Source organism: Bos mutus, chromosome 16 (genome assembly GCF_027580195.1).
Source record: "Bos mutus isolate GX-2022 chromosome 16, NWIPB_WYAK_1.1, whole genome shotgun sequence".
Classification (NCBI taxonomy): domain Eukaryota; kingdom Metazoa; phylum Chordata; class Mammalia; order Artiodactyla; family Bovidae; genus Bos; species Bos mutus.
In genome coordinates, this window is record NC_091632.1 from 9,949,890 (window position 1) to 9,970,120 (window position 20,231).

Genomic DNA, 20,231 nt, shown 5'->3' on the forward strand with positions numbered 1-20,231 from the left:
CACTGGAGTGGGTTGCCATTTCCTTCTCCAGGGGGATCTTCCCAACCCAGGGGTGGAACCCGCATCTCCAGCATTGGCAGGTGGATTCTTTACCACTGAGCCATCCATGTATTAATGAATTTCCAAACATTTTGGGTTTTCAAGTTATCTTTTTTGTACTAATATGATAATGTTATATATATAATTAGTGTATAAAATATTATATACTAGTTACTATATACTTGTATATAAAATATTATATAATAGTACATACTTTTCTTATATATGTAAATAAAATAGTACATATGTATATACATATGGATAGGTAGAAATTTATCAGTATATAAAATATATACATAATTGAATACAGGCATACATATTTGAAATTGCTATATCTTCTTCATGGATTGAAGACTGTATTATTATTACATGGCCTTCTATCTCAAATGAATAATTTATGTCTAAGTCTACTTTGCCTGATATTAATATAGGTACAGTAATCTATCTTTGGTTAGCATTTGCATAGTGTATAATTTTCCAACTATGTATTTTTAACTTTTCTTTAAATTTAAGCCTTGTCTACAGTAATCAAGTTTTTGTAGTAATGAAGTCTGTAATAGCAAGTTTTTATCTTTTTTCATTCAGTCTGTTAATCAGTGTCTTTTTAATTGAATAATTTGGTCAATTTCCAGTTAAGTCATTAACTGGAAATTATTACATTTGACTTTAGATCTTCCATCTTACTACATTTTTCTATTTGTTTCAAATGCTGTTGCTCTTTCTTTCCCTTTCTTCTTCTTGATTTTTCTTTCAGTGTTCAAATTCCTTACCTCTATTAGCCTACTTATTAAACATTTATTTAATTTTGATTTTAGTAGTTACCCCAGAGGCTAAACACCCTTGAGTTATTATATATAAATTAGAACTTTTAACACATGCTGAGTCTGGAGCTAGTGAATCCTCTCAAGATTGGCTTATTTCAACTAGTTTTTATCTTGCTTCTCATTTGAAGGATTTTTTCTAGCTTAGCAGTTGTCTTCTATGAGCATCATGAAGGTGTCTTTGGGCTTCAAAAACTTACACTGGGAGGTCAGCTCTTGGTCTAATTTTGCTCCTCTCATGCCAATACTCTTTTTTCTCCTGCATGCATGCCTGCTAAGTCGATTCAGTCATGTCTGACTCTGTACACCCTTATGTACTGTAGCCTGCCAGGCTTCTCTGTCCATGTGATTGTCCAGGCAAGAATACTGGAGTGGGTTGCCATGCCCTTGGCCAGGGGATCTTCCCAACCCAGGGATCGAACCTGCATCTCTTTTGTCTCCTGCACTGGCAGGGGGTTATTTACCACTAGTGCCACCTGTGAAGTCCCTTTTTTCTCCTATGGATGCTTTAAAATTTTTTTCCTTACTTCCAATTTTCAGCAGATTTATATGCCTAATTTTACTTTTCTATGAACTTATCTTGCTTGGAATTCCTACTTTTTCTTGAATCTCTGGCTTGATGTTTTTCATCAATGGGAAATTCTCAGCTATTCTTTTTAAAATGCTACATCTTCCTCATTCTCATTTTCCTCTTCTGCTGCTGTGGTTCTATTAAGATTTATGTTTGGTGTTTTATGTGTTCTAAATATTTCTTTTCCTCTTTCCTGTATTACCTATTCTTGGTTTGTGTTTTATTCTGGATATTTCTTCTGATTTATCTTTTACTTCAACAGTTTCTCTTCAGTTCTTTCTAATCGTAGGTTAAACATACCCACTCTTCTTAGATTTACCTATTATGTTTTCCTGTCCTAGAATTTGTATTTTATTTCCATTTTTTTGTTTAAAATTTCAATATTCTCTGTCAATTCCTTGAACATATCACTCATAGTTTATATGCTGTTGCTGTATTGGTCTAATAACTTGATTTTCTTCATCTTCTGTGGATCTGTTTCATGTTTTGTGTCTTACATTTTTGGAAACAGCCTTTGTGTGTATAGGTGTGTGTTTGATACTGGATATTATATATTAAAACTTAACAAGTTAGGAATTCCTTGGTGGTATACGTTATGACACCACACTTTCACTGCTGAGGGCCAGGATCGATCCCTAGTCAGGGAACCAAGATCCCACAAGTCATGTTGAATGACCAAGTTAAAAAAATAATGAGCCTGGATGATGTCATCATAATCAAGACAGGATGGGTTTTGCCTCTGGCAGGCAGGTAGGCTAAAAGAAGGAGAAATTCTTCATCGTCTTTCTCAAATAAGGAATAAAAATGTTAAGAACTTTAGTGTATGAAGACTGGTCTATTTCTGGTACATTCTTACTCACAGAGTTCCAGCTGGAAACATGGGGTGTTTATTAGGGTCCTTTTTTGTGGAAGGGGTCCTTTAATTTCAACGTTTATCTCCCTGTCTCACGGCTCTGTCAAGGATCTGCTCATGTTATCAGCCTCTCAGTTGTTTTTTTCCAGTCAGTAACTGCTTTTAGGGAGAAGCTCCCCCACCAAGGCCAGATCACCTCTTTGAGCCTCTTTTTCTTGCAGTCCAGGCCCTCACAATTCCTCATATACAACCTTGTTAGCTATGCCATGCATTCAAAACAGTAGCTTTTGTCTTAAAAAAAAAAAAAAATTGAACTAGCTGTTTACAGCAAGACAATTGGTTCCAGCTACTTAATACACCATTGCTGATACTGGAATTCCTCCATGTAAAATATTTTTAAGTTTATATAGTTGATTTAACAATTTTCTTCCCTTGAAGTGAACTGAAGTCGCTCAGTCATGTCTGACTCTTTGCAACCCCATGGACTATAGCCTATCAGGCTCCTCCATCCATGGGATTTTCCAGGCAAGAGTACTGGAGAGGGTTGCCATTTCCTTCTCCAGGGGATCTTCCCTACCCAGGGATTGAACCTGGGTCTCCTGCATTGTGGGCAGATGCTTTATCCTCTAAGCCACCAGGGAAGTTTTCTTCCCTTAATTGCTTCTAAATTCTGACTCATGCTGAGAGAGACCTTCACATTTTACTGTTATTTTGTTATACTCCTCTTATGGTTTCAATTTTTAAATTTATATTTTTTTATTCATCTGGAATTTATCTTAATTAGCTGAGGTTATATACAACTTACTTTTATTTCTGATGCCCACCTATTTTATCTATTTTCATTTATTGGACAGTCTTATATTTTTGTCACAGACTTGAAACTTTACCTTTTTAAATAGTAAATTGACCTGTGAATTTTGATCTGTGGACTTTCAACTTTTCCATTGTTTCATTGCATGTCTGTCTGTGACATGTTTTAATGACTTTAAGATTATCATGCAATACTCTGTATATATTTAAGGTATATAATTTGATCAGGTATATATTTGATCAGCTATATATATATATGTATACTAGTGTATACATATATGTATGTATACACTAGTGAAATTATCGCTACAATCAAAATTTTGTGTGTTTTTAATCTATACAAATTCTGATGCCACCTGCTGTGACTAAGCAACAAACTGTCATTTTAATCTGTGGTTTGTAGTTTTTTGATAAATCGAATCACATAGAATATACTCATTTTGTCTTTTATTCACAGTTATTTTGAGATATCTATTTTGTTGCCTTTGGCATTAGTTTGTTCCTTCTTACTGCTAAGTAGTGAAAGCGTTAGTCACTTAGTCATGTCTCCTCTTTGCAACCCCATGGACTATAGCCTGCCAGGATCCTCTGCCCATGGAGTTTTCCCAGGCAATGAACCTAGTCTCCTGCATTGCAGGTGAATTCTTTACCATTTGAGTAGTTTGAGACTCATCTAGGTTGTTGCCTTTGGCATTACTTTGTTCCTTATTGTAGATAGTAATAGTATTCTACATATTTATCCACTTTCCTCTTATTGGACATTCAGGTTGATCCTAATTTGGGGCTATCATAAGTAAAGCTGCTATAAAATTTTGTAAGACTCTGTGTGGATATAATGCTTTGATTTCTCTTGAATAAAGACGGACTGCCTAGCCTATATGATGTGTGATTTTCCAAAATTGTTCAACTGTTTTCTAAACTGCTTATACCATTTTACATTTCAGGAAGAAGTGAATGAAGGACTTCCCTCGTGGTTCAGTGGTTATGAATCCACCTTGCAACCCAGGGGATGTGGGTTCAATCCCTGATCTGGGAACTACGATCCCACATGCTGCAGAGCAACTAAGCTTGCATGCCTCAACTACTGAGCCCTCCCACAACTAGGGAGTCCACGCACCGAAAATGAGAAAATCTTGCCTGACAAAGCAAAGATCCCAAGAGCTGCAACTAAGACCGGATGCAGCCAAATAAATACATGTATTTTTAAATTAATGAGATTTCCAGTTGATCTATCTTCATCAGTTGATACATCTATCTTCCAGCTGAAACATCTTTTTCAACACTTGATATTATCAGTCAAATGTAGTTATTGTTATGGATGTACCTTACTGTGGTTTTAATTAGAATCTCCTTTAAGATGCAATTTAAAGATAATACCTTTCACATATTTCTCTCTTTTCAAGCAATGTCTGATCAAGTATTTTACTCATTTTAAATATTTTTTTTTCCTTCTCATTAGCTGTAATAGTTCTTTTTACTTGGGGGACATTATGTTTTTCAAATATATTCTCATCTGCCTTTTGATTTTCTTAAACATGTGTTTAGCTACGCTGGGTCTCAGTTGCAACATGTGGGATCTAGTTCCCTGACCAGAGTTCAAACTCCAGCCCCCTACGTTGGGGGCATAGAGTCTTAGCCAATGGACCAACTAAGAAGTCCCTTGATTGACATCTTTACAATATGCACTCTTCTAGTCCATGAATATGACATATTTCAATTATTTAGGTCTTCTTTAATGTCTCTGAACTGTGTTTTAGGGGGAGTGCTCAGGTATTTCATATTCCCAGGTATTTTATATTTCTGATGCTGTCAAATAACACCTTTTAAGTTTATTTAAAATGTTACATGCAGGGTACAGAATAGTTGTTCAATGGATATTCAATGAGTAAATGAAGAAACACATTTTCATTTTCAGAAATAAATTTGTGAAACAGCCTTTCAAAGAATGTTGAATTAAGACCATGACAGATCAGCAAAAGGAAGCTATAGGGAAGAGGTTCTAAAGAGTGTAGATTTCCTTTCTGTCTTGGCTTTCTGGCTCCGCGCTTTCCTTCGCGGCACCCACCCCACTGTTACTTCCTTTGACAAAGACTTCTGACACCTTAGGGACACGGATGTTGGTGCCACATGATTGAGGAAAATACAAAGGCATTATTTTTCATTTTCCTATTGTTCATTGCCAGTGTACTAGTTCATTCCCAGTGTACTAGTGACGGTTCTCCAGAAAAACAGAACTGACAGGATAGATAGAGGATACACTGATATTCTAAGGAATTGACTTGCATGGTTGATTCTGGGGGCTAGTAAGTCTGAAATCCATAGGACAGGCCTATGAATAGACATTTCCATAGGAAACTCAGGTAAGAGTTGATGTTCCAATCTTCAGTCCAGACACTTCACAGCATCAGGCTGAAAACCCAGGCAGAGTTTTCAGGTTGAAGTCCTGAGGAGAACAGCTTCTGCTGGAAAGCTCAGTCTTTGCTCTAAGACGTTCCACTGACTGGATAAGGTCTAACAAAGATTCTCCTTGACCAAATTTTAACCAGGCTCCTCTAAACTCCCTTCTCAGTTAGGTTCTGACTTTTGAGCTTCTGTATTTGTCTCTGCATTCCTCAGTTTAGCCGAAATACCCCACCCTCTGTATCTGATACCTGGTTCCTTAACCTCTTCCCCAACCCCATCCCACCAGGTGATGTCTGACCAATCCCACCTGCCTCCAACCAGAATCCTGTTGGGTCAGTTTAGCCAAAATCCCCCGACACCCCGCGTTATCTCTTGGCAGTTCTCCATCCACTGACATGCCCGCCACCCCCAGGCAGCTCCTGGGCTGCAAATTCCCACTATTCCTTGTCTGGAATTGAGTCCATTCTCTCCCCCACAGGACAGAACCCTACTGAACGAAGTTTGCCTTACCGTTAACAAGTGTCAGGAATAACTATTCTGCACCAGGTCCATCCACAGGGGAACAGGGAATGGGTTCCCCGAGCTGCTCGGCGTCAGCCTCTGCCTCATTTCCCCGGTGTCTGGAAAACCACACGACTAGGACCGCCTAGTAAACGTGTAGTCTTCGGGGAAGCAATCCCGGCACCACCCGGGACTGCGCTACAAACGCACAATCCTGGGCACTGGCCCCAAAAGTTAGCCTGTGGACCTTTTCTCCTTGGTTCAGCTTTCTTTCCTGTCCTACCAGCTGTATGCTTATGTGTACAATGTTCAATGTTTCTGTGGACGGTAAGAAGTCAAACACTAATTTTAGGAGCAACTGCGTTAGCTGCGTCCGGCTGGGTTCTTCCGATGCGGGGCGGCGTAGGCGGACACGCTGTCGCCTGCCGCTGAGGGGCCGCTGCGAACCGCCCCAGGCCGGGAGAACGCTGTCCTTTCGCGCCGCGGTGCCCCCGCCCAGGCCTCCGCAACTTCGCCTCTTCTTCTCCTCCGCCGGTCCCCGCAAGGCTGTCCCCCAGGGCCAGACTGGCTCGGGCACAGCGGCCCCTGAACCACCGCGAAAACCCGGACTAACGGACTCGGAGTGTAGTCGCTGGGGTCGCCCGGGAGCGGGGGCATCACGGAGCATGCGCGGGGAGGGTGAGCGCGCGCACATGCGCAGGGCCGCGCGCTGTGGGGGTGGAGGGGTGTCGGGCGGCAGCGAGGCTGCGCGCCGCTGACGTGTTCGGTGGCCGCGGCGGCGGCTGCGGCGGCGGGGCGACGGCAGGGGAAAGGCGGGCGGGGCCGGGGGCTGAACCCGGAAGTGTCTCGGCGCCGGAGCGAGCGCGCCCGGAGTGGAGCTTGGCGGCCGGGAGCCAGCGGGGAGCCCTGCGTTCCCGGGTAAATGGACGCGCGGGGCGTCCGCGCGGGGAGCGGGTGGGCGGGCGGCGAGGGGTCGCCGTCGGTGGTGCGGTCTCGGCGCGGCAGCGGCCCGGGGAGGCTCTGCTCTGGCGGTCGTCCCCCGGGTGACCCCGACCTCCTCTCCGCGCCGCTCCCAGGGCAGTCCCGCCGGGCGCCTCCGGCCTTTGGACGCTCGCCGGCCGGGATGAGGTGCGCCTCACCGCCCCGGGGAAGCGTGTTAATGGGGGAGGGGGAGGGAACGTGGGTTCCGTGGCCGCGACGGCCTGAGTGTCAGCGCCCCGGCGCCCTTGCATCGCGAAGGTGGGCGCCTCGACCTGGCCCGCCGCGGGCTCGGGGGAGCCTCCCCTTCTGCCCGCTTTCCCGCTACTCCGTTCGGGAATAGGGCCTGCAAGGTGTGCCCTGCCTCCTTCAAAATTATTCTTTTGTTGTCTGTCTTTTTCTAATCCTGCCCTCCTCGTTCTCCGCCCTAAAATCTCAGCCACGAATGCGTGGAAGCGGTGACTTTGTCATAATTTACTTCTCATTTAGGAAGGTTTTGTTGACAGTACCGCGAGTGACTTAGGATGGCTGGGCCGTGGAGTTGTTTTACATGCTTCTACTCTCTTCTTCACAGACCATGCAACCCTCGGGCACGCCCCTCCAGAAGCTGTGATCCCAGACAATCCTGTTTTCCTTCATAAATCCCTCAAGACACTTATGAAGTTTCTTGTTCTGAAACCGTTGTACTGCAATGAAGAAGAGGAGAAAGGTTACTTCACATCTTGACGAGAAGATCCATCTAGGCTACCATAAAGATTCCCCGGAAGGAAATGTTGTAGAGGAGTGTGACCAAGTAACCTACGCTCATTCCACAGAAAGACCAGCTCCTGAAGCCCTACGCTGTTATCAGGAACTTCCTCCCTCCCCGGATCAGAGGAAACTTCTGAGTTCTTTGCAGTACAATAAGAACTTGCTGAAGTATTTGAATGATGACAGGCAGAAGCAACCGTCTTTCTGTGACTTACTTATCATAGTAGAAGGAAAAGAATTTAGCGCCCATAAAGTTGTCGTTGCTGTTGGCAGTAGTTATTTCCATGCGTGTTTGAGCAAAAATCCGAGCACGGATGTTGTCACCCTGGATCACGTAACGCACTCCGTTTTTCAGCATTTGCTTGAATTTCTTTACACATCAGAATTTTTTGTGTACAAATATGAAATCCCTCTTGTTTTAGAGGCTGCAAAGTTTCTGGATATTATAGATGCAGTTAAGCTGCTAAATAACGAAAATGTTGCCACTTTTCAGTCTGAGCTAACTGAAAAGTCATCACCAGAAGAAACACTAAGTGAATTAACTGGAAGACTATCAAGTAATCATCAGTGTAAATTCTGTAGTAGACATTTTTGTTATAAGAAGTCTTTAGAGAATCATTTGTCGAAAACCCATAGGTCCCTTTTATTAGGGAAAAAACATGGGTTAAAAATGCTGGAGAGAAGTTTTTCCACAAGAAGATCAAAACGGAATCGAAAGTGCCCTGTTAAGTTTGAGGACACCAGTGATGATGAGCAAGAAAGTGGTGATGGGTCAGACAATTTGAATCAAGACAGTTTTGATAAGGAAAAGTCAGATAGAAATGATTCTGAGGATCCCGGAAGTGAATATAATGCTGAAGAAGATGAGCTAGAGGAGGAAATGTCAGATGAATATTCTGACATTGAAGAACAGAGTGAAAAAGATCAGAATGATGCAGAAGAGGAGCCAGAGGCCGGTGATTCCGTTGGAAGCATTCATGAGGGGTTAACCCCTGTAATCATTCAGAACAGTAACAAAAAAATATTGCAGTGTCCCAAATGCGATAAGACATTTGACCGCATAGGTAAGAAAGAAAAGCATGTTTCTTGTCTCTAATAGTTTACTTTTCGTGGGTACTTTAAAGGTGATTATTAAAAACTAAACTTTGAAAATAACTTTTGAAAAGTATGGAGGGTATTTGATTTTTGATCTGTATTTTATCCTGTTATAAATTTGTTGTGATTCAGGAATTAAGTATTTATATTACCTTTTATTTTCTCTTCCTCATGTCCTGGCAGTAGGTGACAGATCATTAGTTCCTGTGTTTAGTATGAAAAATTCCAGAGTGTCAATAATTACGAATATAGCATTTTGATTTATATGCTAATTTAATTTAAGCGCTATTTTTGAGTCATCATAGAAAATTGAAATAGGCCATATTGTATGTAATTTAATAATTCCTGTACTGTTTCCCCTTGAGCGTGGTAATATGTGAGTCATAAATATAGTCACTTTTCCAGTATCCAGTACTGTTTAGAACTGGGATGTTTCAGATTAAGAATAGTTACAGATAAAACTAAATTACTAAGTGTAATAAATGCCTTCATTCTGTAGGCAGAGACTTTAGGAAGTGTCCTAATAGTATTCTTGGGTTATTATAATAATGAAGAAATCAATTTTTTCTTTATTAGAAAAGCATATATATGAAAAGCATATGAAAAGTGATATGAAGGTGAAAAGCATATAAAAGTGAAAGTATTAGTTGCTCATTTGTGTCTGACTCTTTGCAACCGCATGGACTGTAGTCCACCAGGCTCCTCTGTCCATGGAATTCTCCAGGGAGGAATACCTGGAGTGGGTTGCCATTCCGGTCTCTGGGGATCTTCCCAGCCCAGGGATCGAACCTGGGTCTCCTGCATTGCAGGCAGTCAGTGAATATTTAATTTCAGGAGAGCTTACTTGCTAGTAAAATAATTTTTGGAGGTGTCTTATATGGACTTTATAATGTGAACTTTAAAATTGCAGCAGTTCACCTATTTACATATAAATGAGAGTTATGAAATTGGGGACTGTATTTTACCACATAGAATGATAAAAGAAGCTGCTGCTGCTGCTGCGTTGCTTTAATCGTGTCCGACTCTGTGCAACCCCATAGACGGCAGCCCACCAGGCTTCCCGTCCCTGGGATTCTCCTGGCAAGAACACTGGAGTGGGTTGCCATTTCCTTCTCCAATGCAGGAAAGTGAAAAGTGAAAGTGAAGTCGCTCAGTCGTGTCCGACTCTAGCGACCCCATGGACTGCAGCCAGATTTTCCAGGCAAAAGTACTGGAGTGGGGTACCATTGCCTTCTCCATAAAAGAAGCAGATAAGTATTATTTGACCTTGTAAAATTACTTACATACATTTAATATATCCCCATGTGTCCCTAGTGGGTCAGATGGTAGAGTCTGCCTGCAGTGCTGGAGACCCAGGTTTGATAACCTGGTCAGGAAGATCCCCTGGAGAAGGAAAGGCAACCCCCTCCAGTATTCTCGCCTGGAAAATCCCATGGACAGAGGAGCCTGGCAGGCTTCAGTCCATGGGGTGGCAAAGAGTCAGACATGACTGAGCAACTTCCCTTCAGTCACTGATGTTATTGAGTTAGGAGGAAATTGGTTAAATAAGGTATTGATAATCATTTGCTCTCAAAATACTCAACAGTGTAAACTATGACACAGCAGTAGGTGCCTTTTTTTTTGCTTTTTTATGCCTTTGAATATTTTTTTCTAAATTAGAATGCTTTTGACAATCCAACTTAATAATTGTTCATGGCTATTTTTACTGTGTTTAAAGTTCTGTGCAAATGAATAGAGTAACTTTTTTTGAGCAACTAGTCAGTTGGAAGAGTGTGTGGATACAAGTAGCTTGTTAAACTAAGGCTGGTAAATATTCTTGTGGAGCTGTGAACACATACTGTGAGCATTACAGGGAACAGAAGAACATTCTTGAATTGAGATACCTGACAACATTTCATCTTTCTAGTTGATTCTGCCTTTTTAAACTTTGTATTCTTAGCACACGCTTCCTGTGTCATGCCTTGTTCTCAGTCGGGCTCAGTTGCTCAGTCGTGTCCGGCTCCTTGCCACCCCATGAACTATAGCCCACCAGGCTCCTCTGGTCATGGGATTTTTCCCGGCAAGGATACTGGAATGGGTTGCCATTTCCTTAATTTGGCCTAATTTGATTTGAGATGTGTGAGAGCAGGGTCAGTCTGCCAGTGGCATTGTGGGCCCAACAGATAGATATCAGGCTCTTGTATCCAACACTGGGCCTGTGGGATGCATTGTGAGCAAGGGATTCTGTGTTCAGGTAAGACAAGGAAGACGATACTCAATCTCTATTAACACTCTCAAATTCTCTAGCAAACAAACCTGTTAATTTTACTTAACCTGGCATTTTCTCAGATAACTTTATCACGGGACATTTGGAAACTCCCGGGAAACTAGAGTTCTGTGCACACTATTTGGGGAAATACTGCATAAGTTAAGTTCTTGATGTACTAAGAAGAAGGCATTTTGCAGCTTTTTGAACTAAGGTTAGTTCAGATAATCAGATAAATGTGGGTATCAATAGATCACATTGTCAGCTTATTTCCAGCCTCCTTTCTGAATGTGTTTTATATTATCCCCCTCTTATTGAACCCCTCTTTTGCTTAGCCTCAATGGGGCTGCTGACTTCTCCCCTGTGCAGAGAAAGAGAAGAGATTGAGATTATGATTTTATCATACTGGTTACGAAGCATTGATATGAGCTGTGGTGATGTCAGACTGCCTGCATTTTTGAATCCAGGTCTTATGTGAGTTACTTCACCTGTGTGTACTTTTGTCTTCTCACAGATAGAATGGATGATGCTAATAGTACCTTCTCATGGGGGTTACTATGAGGATTAAATAGCATAGTCTTTGTGAAATTTGTGTGAATATAGTATGAAATTACAATACTGTGAAATTTAGGTGTGCAGTGAATGCAAACTGCTTATTCATCATTAATATAGTTTCTAAGTGTCTGTACTATGCCAGACACTAAACAAATATGAAGTGATATGTTCTTTGTCATCAAGAATCTTAGAGATTAATGAGTACAGGCAAAAACAAAATTATAATAAAGATAATCTTATCAGGACAGGGACAGAGGCTTAGGGGAATCTGGAAAGATTTCATGGAGCAGGTAGCATTTGAGCTGAGAACCTAAGAAAGGGAGGAGCTTGCAAGGCAGAAGGACCAACAAGTACAAAGACTTTAAGGTAGTTAGGTTCTAGAAATTGCTAAAACTGGGGTGATTTCAGGGTGGGCTGCTGCTGCTAACTCGCTTCAGTTGTGTCCAACTCTGTGCGACCCCATAGACGGCAGCTCACCAGGCTCCCCTGTCTCTGGGATTCTCCAGGTAAGAACACTGGAGTGGGTTGCCATTTCCTTCTCCAGTGCATGAAAGTGAAAAGCGAAAGTGAAGTCGCTTAGTCGTGTCTTGACTCTTTGCGACCCGGTGGACTGCAGCCTACCAGGCTCCTCCGTCCATGGGATTTTCCAGGCAGGAGTGCTGGAGTGGGGTGCCATTGCCTTCCTCGTCAGGGTGGGCAAGTAATGGGCGTAATGAAAACGATGATAGATGAGGATTGGGAAGTGAGCAGAGGTCACATTTTGAATGGTTTATATGCAGTGCAGAGGAGTTTTTAATCCAGTAAGTGATAAAAAGTTGAGAAAACAGAGGAAATGACCGCCATAGGAGTTTTAGAAAGGTAAGCTGGCTTCAGGGAAGAGAAGGAAGTTGGAAAGAGCAGAGGGTTATTCAGGCTTGGGCTAGGAAGATGAGCAGCATTGGGAATGGGACGTGGGACAGGGTGGATCAGAGCTGCAGGCTTCAGTGGACTGGTGACCGGTAGAATGAAAAGAACAGGCAGATGGAGAAGACCTGTGATTCTTCAGTGTCCTCCTGTATCATCTCTATCAGAAGTCCTCTTTATTCTTGAAACATTTCCAGGGCTACTTTCCAATAACCCTTGTATCACCCACATTTCTTTAGGAGGTTTTTAAAATGTCCACCTAGGATTTTGGTTGTTATTTCCCTGCCTCATCAGATTGTGAGCTGGAAAGTGTTGTCTGTTACTTTTGGTTAGTATCCTTCATGATCCTCCAGGTCATTTCAAATGGAATAGTAAGTTTTCAGTAAGCTCCTCTTTAGTTGAACTAAGGTGAAAGATTGACCTCTGACTTGTAAGAAGCCTTTAACTTGCTGTTTCAGAGGGGTTTATGAGAGGCAGCTAATGAGCTCTGGAACCATATGTAGTTTACTAATTTGGTTCTCTCACTTTGGATCTTTTACCTTTTTTGGTGTGTTTCATAGATGCTCGGAGTCAGACTCCTGATGCAGTTGTGTTATTCCTGAGGCTCCAGCTGTCCTCCTCTCTGCCCATTCTCGTGCAGATAAGAGTCCTTTGACCTTTCCCCCTTAAACTGAAAACCTCGGGTTAAAAGGCAAAGATCAAATTGGGAAAAGATGACAGATGGGGGTGAGAGAAAAAAATTTTGGATGATTTGTCTTTTCTGTCCTTTCCTTAGATTAAATTTGATCTCTTCTAGAAGCAAAAAATATTTTGTAGCTTTAAAAAAAATGTGACTTGTTTAAGACTATCCTGACAGATTCCAGTTGGTTCTGAATAGGGAAGAGTTTTGACTTACGGCATACTTCTCTGCTTTAAAGTTAAATATTTTAGTGAAGTGTTCTTCACGCCATGCCAAATGATTTGAGGTATAATTTAAGATTTGGCATATGAGATATATAATGAGCTAATTTGGTGATGTTTCTCTTTGAAAAATCTCCACATGAAATCTGATAATAATTTAGCATGACCCCCCCCCAAAAAAAAATAATAATTTAGCATAACCCATTTGGAATGAAACCCAAGGTCAAGTTTTGGTATGTATAAATATGTGTTTTCTGTATCTCCTAATTTGGGACATAATTCATGTTGGGATTCAGTCAGAAAAATGCTGTGAATGAAATTTCTTAATATTATGTATTTTCTATTGGTGATCAAGAATGGTTGGGCATAACTTAGTATTCTGTGAAAGAACATTTTTTTGATGGAAACTTTATTTGATAACCTTGAAGTAAACACTTGATTTATACATTATTATTGAATTCCCCCCACCTGATAAGAAAGAGAGATTTGTTGTCTGTGTTCATGCGAGGAGAACCCCACCCTCAACAGCCTTACCAGTTGATTTAAACCTGGGATTTCATTGTACATTTACCTGACTTTGTGGTTCAGCGTTCCCTCAGAAGCTATGTCTCTTGTTGTTCAGAAATTCAAAGCCATGCAGATAACATATCCTGCAGTGCCTCTGTGCATAAATTTGAGTTGACATAATAGAAATGTGTTTTTTATTTTAGAGATTCTGATTGTTAAAGTGAATTATTCAAATTTATCTATTTTCATAGGTGTCTTTGGATTTTACTGAATTTATTTTAAAACAATTTTCTTTTTGGGGGGTTAAATCCTGTTAAGTCTTCTGGTCTGTAGGCAAATGGAAGTTTAACAATCAGAAGTAGTTTTGATCTTTAACTGCCACTCAAGACTTTCTTGACTCTAAATAAAGGGAAATTCTACTAATTGTTAATTTAACATCTTCCCAACAGAGGTATTTTCATAGAAAATAAAAGGTTTGGGGAAGATTTTTCTTATAATTTAAGATTTTCATTAAGTTGCTCTTCCTATTCACTTGGGTAAAAATCAGGAGACTTGAGTAGTAGGAGGTTAAGTTAGCTTTCAGTTCTGAGACTCTGTGCGAGGTATGCAGTCAATCCCCTGGTAAGAATAGTCCCATTCCAAAAATCACTTGTAATTTAGTCATTTAAAAATTATACTGTATACTCTTGATTCATTATTTACATAATTTAAAAAGCAAGCTTATGAAAAATGTGAAACGTAAAAACTTTTATAATCACGGAAAACTTTTTTGCTTTAATTTCATAAAATGACCCCTATCTTTGCCAAATTAAAATTATGGGTTATTAGTACATATTAATAATGTTTGGATTCTGTACCTGTTCTGGTAACTGATAAATGTGTAAAAAGTATTTTGGAATCCAGTACAAGCATGCTATATTTTTTTAATTCATTAATTTAATTGGAGGATAATTCAAGCATGCTGTATTATAATAGAGAAATATTAAAATCAACTCAGAAAACACTTCCCCTAAGAAATTTTTATAGCAGTATTATTCTGGTTATATCCTGCAAAAAATAATAAAAATACATGCTTTTCCAACTTTTTTTGGATAGTTCAAGGTTAGAAACATGGAACATGGAACAGACTGGTTCCAAATAGGAAAAGGAGTACGTCAAGGCTGTATATGCAGAGTACATCATGAGAAACGCTGGGCTGAAAGAAGCACAAGCTGGAATCAAGATTGCTGGGAGAAATATCAATAACCTCAGGTATGCAGATGACACCACCCTTATGGCAGAAAGTGAAGAGGAACTAAAAAGCCTCTTGATGAAGGTGAAAGTGGAGAGTGAAAGAGTTGGCTTAAAGCTCAACATTCAGAAAACGAAGATCATGGCATCTGGTCCCATCAGTTCATGGGAAATAGATGGGGAAACAGTGTCAGACTTTATTTTTTTGGGCTCCAAAATCACTGCAGATGGTGACTGCAGCCATGAAATTAAAAGACGCTTACTCCTTGGAAGGAAAGTTATGACCAACCTAGATAGCATGTTGAAGAGCAGAGACATTACTTTGCCAACAAAGGTCCGTCTAGTCAAGGCTATGGTTTTTCCTGTGGTCATGTATGGATGTGAGAGTTGGACTGTGAAGAAGGCTGAGCGCCGAAGAATTGATGCTTTTGAACTGTGGTGTTGGAGAAGACTCTTGAGAGTCCCTTGGACTGCAAGGAGATCCAACCAGTCCATTCTGAAGGAGATCAGCCCTGGGATTTCTTTGGAAGAAATGATACTAAAGCTGAAACTCCAGTACTTTGGCCGCCTCATGGGAAGAGTTGACTCATTGGAAAAGACGGATGCTGGGAGGGATTGGGGGCAGGAGGAGAAGGGGACAACAGAGGATGAGATGGCTGGATGGCATCACTGACTCGATGGACGTGAGTCTGAGTGAACTCCGGAAGATGGTGATGGACAGGGAGGCCTGGCGTGCTACGAATCATGGGGTCGCAAAGAGTCGGACACCACTGAGCGACTGAACTGAACTGAACTGAAGGTTATGCTAAGTCGCTTCAGTCGTGTCTGATTCTGTGCGACCCCATAGAGGGCAGCCCACCAGGCTCCCCCATCTTGGGATTCTCTAGGCAAGAATACTGGAGTGGGTGGCCATTTCCTTCTCCAATGCATGAAAGTGAAAAGTGAAAGGGAAGTCGCTCAGTTGTGCCCAACTCTTAGTGACCCCATGGACTGCAGCCTACCAGGCTCCTCCATCCATGGGATTTTCCAGGCAAGAATACTGGAGTGGGGTGCCATTGTCTTCTCCGGAACTGAAGGTTAGAAATACATAATTATGTTATATGCATATTAATATGTATGTGTATGTTCAGTTGCTCAGTTGGGTCCAACTCTTTGTGACCCCATGGTCACAAAGGCTCCTCTCTTCGTGGAATTCTCCAGATAAGAATACTGGAATGGGTAGCCATTCTCTTCTCCAGGACATCTTCCTGACCCAGGGATGGAACCACAGTTTCCTGTTTTGTAAGCAGATTCTTTACTGTCACAGCCACCAGACAAGCAAAATATGCATAGATCATCATATGGTCTGTGCTTAAATACCTTGTGGATTTTTATCATATTTTGGTTTTTCTTTGCTTATAATGTTATCCTTCCCCCCTACATTAAGGGAAATACCTTGGTTCCCTTTCTTCAGTATTCTTATGTAAGTGCAGTGCAATTAATTTTTAGATAATACTCTCTGTGTTTATTAAATTTAATCATATTTGTTTAATTAAGGAACTAAAAAGCCTCTTGATGAAAGTGAAAGAGGAGAGTAAAAAAGTTGGTTTAAGGCTCAACATTCAGAAAACTAAGATCATGGCATCTGGTCCCATCACTTCATGGGAAATAGATGGAGAAACAATGGAAACAGTGTCAGACTTTATTTTTGTGGGCTCCAAAATCACTGCAGATGGTGACTGCAGCCATGAAATTAAAAGACACTTAATCCTTGGAAGGAAAGTTATGACCAACCTAGATAGCATATTGAAAAGCAGAGACATTACTTTGCCAACAGAGGTCCGTCTGGTCAAGGCTGTGGTTTTTCCAGTGGTCAAGTATGAATGTGAGAGTTGGACTGTGAAGAAAGCTGAGCGCCAAGAATTGATGCTTTTAAACTGTGGTGTTGGAGAAGACTCTTGAGAGTCCCTTGGACTGCAAGGAGATCCAACCAGTCCATTCTAAAGGAGATCAGCCCTGGGTGTTCTTTGGAAGGACTGATGCTGAAGCTGAAACTCCAGTACTTTGGCCACCTCACGTGAAGAGCTGACTCATTGGAAAAGACTCTGATGCTGGGAGGGATTGGGGGCAGGAGGAAAAGGGGACGACAGAGGATGAGATGGCTGGATGGCATCACTGACTCGATGGACGTGAGTCTGAGTGAACTCCAGGAGTTGGTGATGGACAGGGAGGCCTGGCGTGCTGCAGTTCATGGGGTCACAAAGAGTCGGATACTTAGCAACTGAACTGAAGTCCCATTTGTTTATTTTTGTCTTTATTCTCATTACTCTAGGAGATGGGTCAAAAAGGTCTTGCTGCGATTTATGTCAAAGAGTGTTGTTCTGCCTATGTTTTCCTCAAAGAGTTCTGCAGTGTCTGGCCTTGCATTAGGTCTCTAATCCATGTTGAGTTTATTTTTGTGTATGGTGTTAGGAAGTGTTCTAATTTCTCTCTGTTACATGTCCAGGTTTCCCAGCACCACTTATTGAAGAGGCTGCCTTTTCTACATTGTATATTCTTGCCACCTTTGTCAAAAATTAGGGGACCATAGGCACTTGGCTTTGTTGCTGGACTTCTATCATGTCCCACTCATCTGTATTTCTGTTTTTGTGCCAGTACGATACTGCTTTGGTTACATAGCTTTGTAATGTAGTCTGAAGTCAGGGAGCCTGATTGCTCCAGCTCTGGTTTTCTTTCTCAAGATTGCTTTGGCTATTTGGGGTCTTTTGTGTTTCTATACTAAGTAAAATTTTTTGATCTAGTTGTGTGAAAAATGCCATTGATAGTTTGATAGGGATTGTGTTGAATCTGTAGATTGCTTTGGGTAGTATGGTCATTTTTACAATATTGATTCTTCTAATCCAAGAACATGGTGTGTCTAAATGTCCATCAACAGATGAATAGATAAAGAAGATGTGGTATATATGTACAGTGGAATGTTACTCAGCCATAAACAGGAGCAAAATTGGGTCATTTGGAGTGATGTGGATGGACCTAGAGTCTGTCATACAGAGTGAAGTAAGTCAGAGAAAAATAACATATATTAAGGCATGTGTGTGGGATCTAGAAAAATGGTACAGATGAACCTATTTGCAGGGCAGGAATAGAGACAGACATAGAGAAAAGACTTGTGGACCCTGGGGTGGCTGGGAAGGGGAGGGTGGATCTGGAAGGTAAGATTGACATATATACACTACCATGTGTAAAATAGATAGCCAGTGGAGACCTGCGGTGTAGCACAGGGAGTTCAGCGTGGTGCTCGTTGATGACCTAGAGGGATGGGATGGTGGGAGAGAGGTCCAAGAGCGGGGGGACAGGTGTCTACATACAGCTGATTCACGCTGCTGTACAGCAGAAACTGACACAACCTTGTAAGCAATTGTTCTCCAAAAATCGTATTAGATGCATATAATAAATTGGTGAATGTAGACAAATAATTATGATTATCTTTTTTCCTCCTGGCCTTAGAATGTTTTGTTTTTTATCTAATCTCCATGATACATATAAGACTTACATATTTTTAAAAAGTGTGTGGGTGAAATGTTATACTTGCCTATTAGCTTTCGCCTGAAGAAAAATTTATGTATATATTTTTTTCAGGACAAGGCAAAGCTAAGCTTATCATAGAAAATTACTCTTCATATTGATAGTGCTTTTTCTTATTTCTATTGCCTTTCACTCAAAAGTATCCTTAATTAAAATTTCTATTTTATGCTACTAGATGTGCATATTCACAGCTTTGATTACAGAATAATAATAACAGCCAGCATTAACTGATAGGTTATAATGGGTTAGAAAACAGTAGTGTCTTATGTGTATGAATTGATTTATTATTACGCTAATCCTCTGAAGTAAATACTATTATTCCATTTTTATTTTTGCATATTTTCATTACGCCACTATTATTTTTTCAAATAAGAAAGATTTGAGAAAGGTTACTTGTCCAAGGTCACATAGCCTGCAAATTAAAGTGTTGTGATTCATGTCCAGGTGCCTGGATCCAGAGTCTCTGCCCCTACCATTAATACTGGTGTGCCTCTATAATGTGAAATTGTATATTCTGAATAATAATGTAAAAGGCTTTTAGTATAAGGTGGCTCAGTGGTAAAGAATCTGCCTGCTAGTGCACGAGACATAGGAGATGCGGATTCCATCCCTGGATCCGGAAGATCCCCTGGAGAAGAAAATGGCCACCCACTCCAGTATTCTCGCCTGGAGAATGCCATGGACAGAGGAGCCTGGAGGGCTACAGTCCACGGGGTTGCAAAGAGTCAAACGTAACTTAGCAACTAAACACACCACCACCACCATAAGAAGGAATATAAATAAAAATTAAGCCAAAATGTATCCTTTTATTTCATTTTTTAGTTGTCACTTTTCTTTCTGGACAAGCTGTGTTAAAATTTCTTTTTTTCAATTTTTTTTATTGAACTATATTTGATTTACAATATTGTGTTAGTTTCAGGTGTACAACAAAGTTACTCAGTTTTATATATATATAAATTCTTTCCCATGATAGGTTGTTATGTGTGTGAGTCTGTTTCTGTTTGTAAATAACTTTATTTGTATTATTTTTTATATTCACCTGTTGTATGATAGGTGATTTTGTCATATTTGACTTACTTTGACTTAGTATGATAATCTCAGGGTCCATCCATGTTTCTGCAAATGGCAGTATTTCACCATTTTTTATGAGTGGGCAGTATTCCATTATATATATATATATATACACATGTGTGTGTGTGTGTGTGTGTGTGTATACACGTATATATACATACAACATCTTTTTTATCCATTCATCTGTTAATGGACATTTAGGTTGTTAGGGCCTATAATTTAGGACATTATACTCAGAATATAATACAGATCTCACATTAATATGCCTCCACATGTCTGCATTATACCCGTTCATTTTGTCATTTTCTTACTTTTCTTTGTTACCTAAGTATGTGGGCTTTAGTAACTTCATGTTAAGCATGCAGTCAAGTCCAGGTGGTGTACTTGTGTCCTAACGTCTTAATAAGTTGGAGAAGTCTTATATGAATGGGCTGT

The 20,231-nt window shown here is 40.7% G+C and overlaps 1 protein-coding gene and 1 non-coding gene across 2 annotated transcripts in view; one reads left to right on the top strand and one right to left on the bottom strand.

Annotated features, from left to right (window-relative positions):
* Positions 1–2,853: 2,853 nt before the first annotated feature.
* On the bottom strand, positions 2,854–2,925 carry TRNAC-ACA (transfer RNA cysteine (anticodon ACA)). The gene has a single exon. It is a non-coding gene; the product is annotated as a tRNA-Cys (tRNA).
* A 3,883-nt stretch (positions 2,926–6,808) lies between these two features.
* Positions 6,809–20,231, top strand: part of ZBTB41 (zinc finger and BTB domain containing 41) — a 39,433-nt gene continuing 26,010 nt past the window's right edge. Inside the window, 2 exon segments of the mRNA XM_070384691.1 lie at positions 6,809–6,916; positions 7,551–8,790. Coding sequence (XP_070240792.1) covers positions 7,668–8,790 — 1,123 coding nt within the window. The 5' untranslated portion in view covers positions 6,809–6,916; positions 7,551–7,667.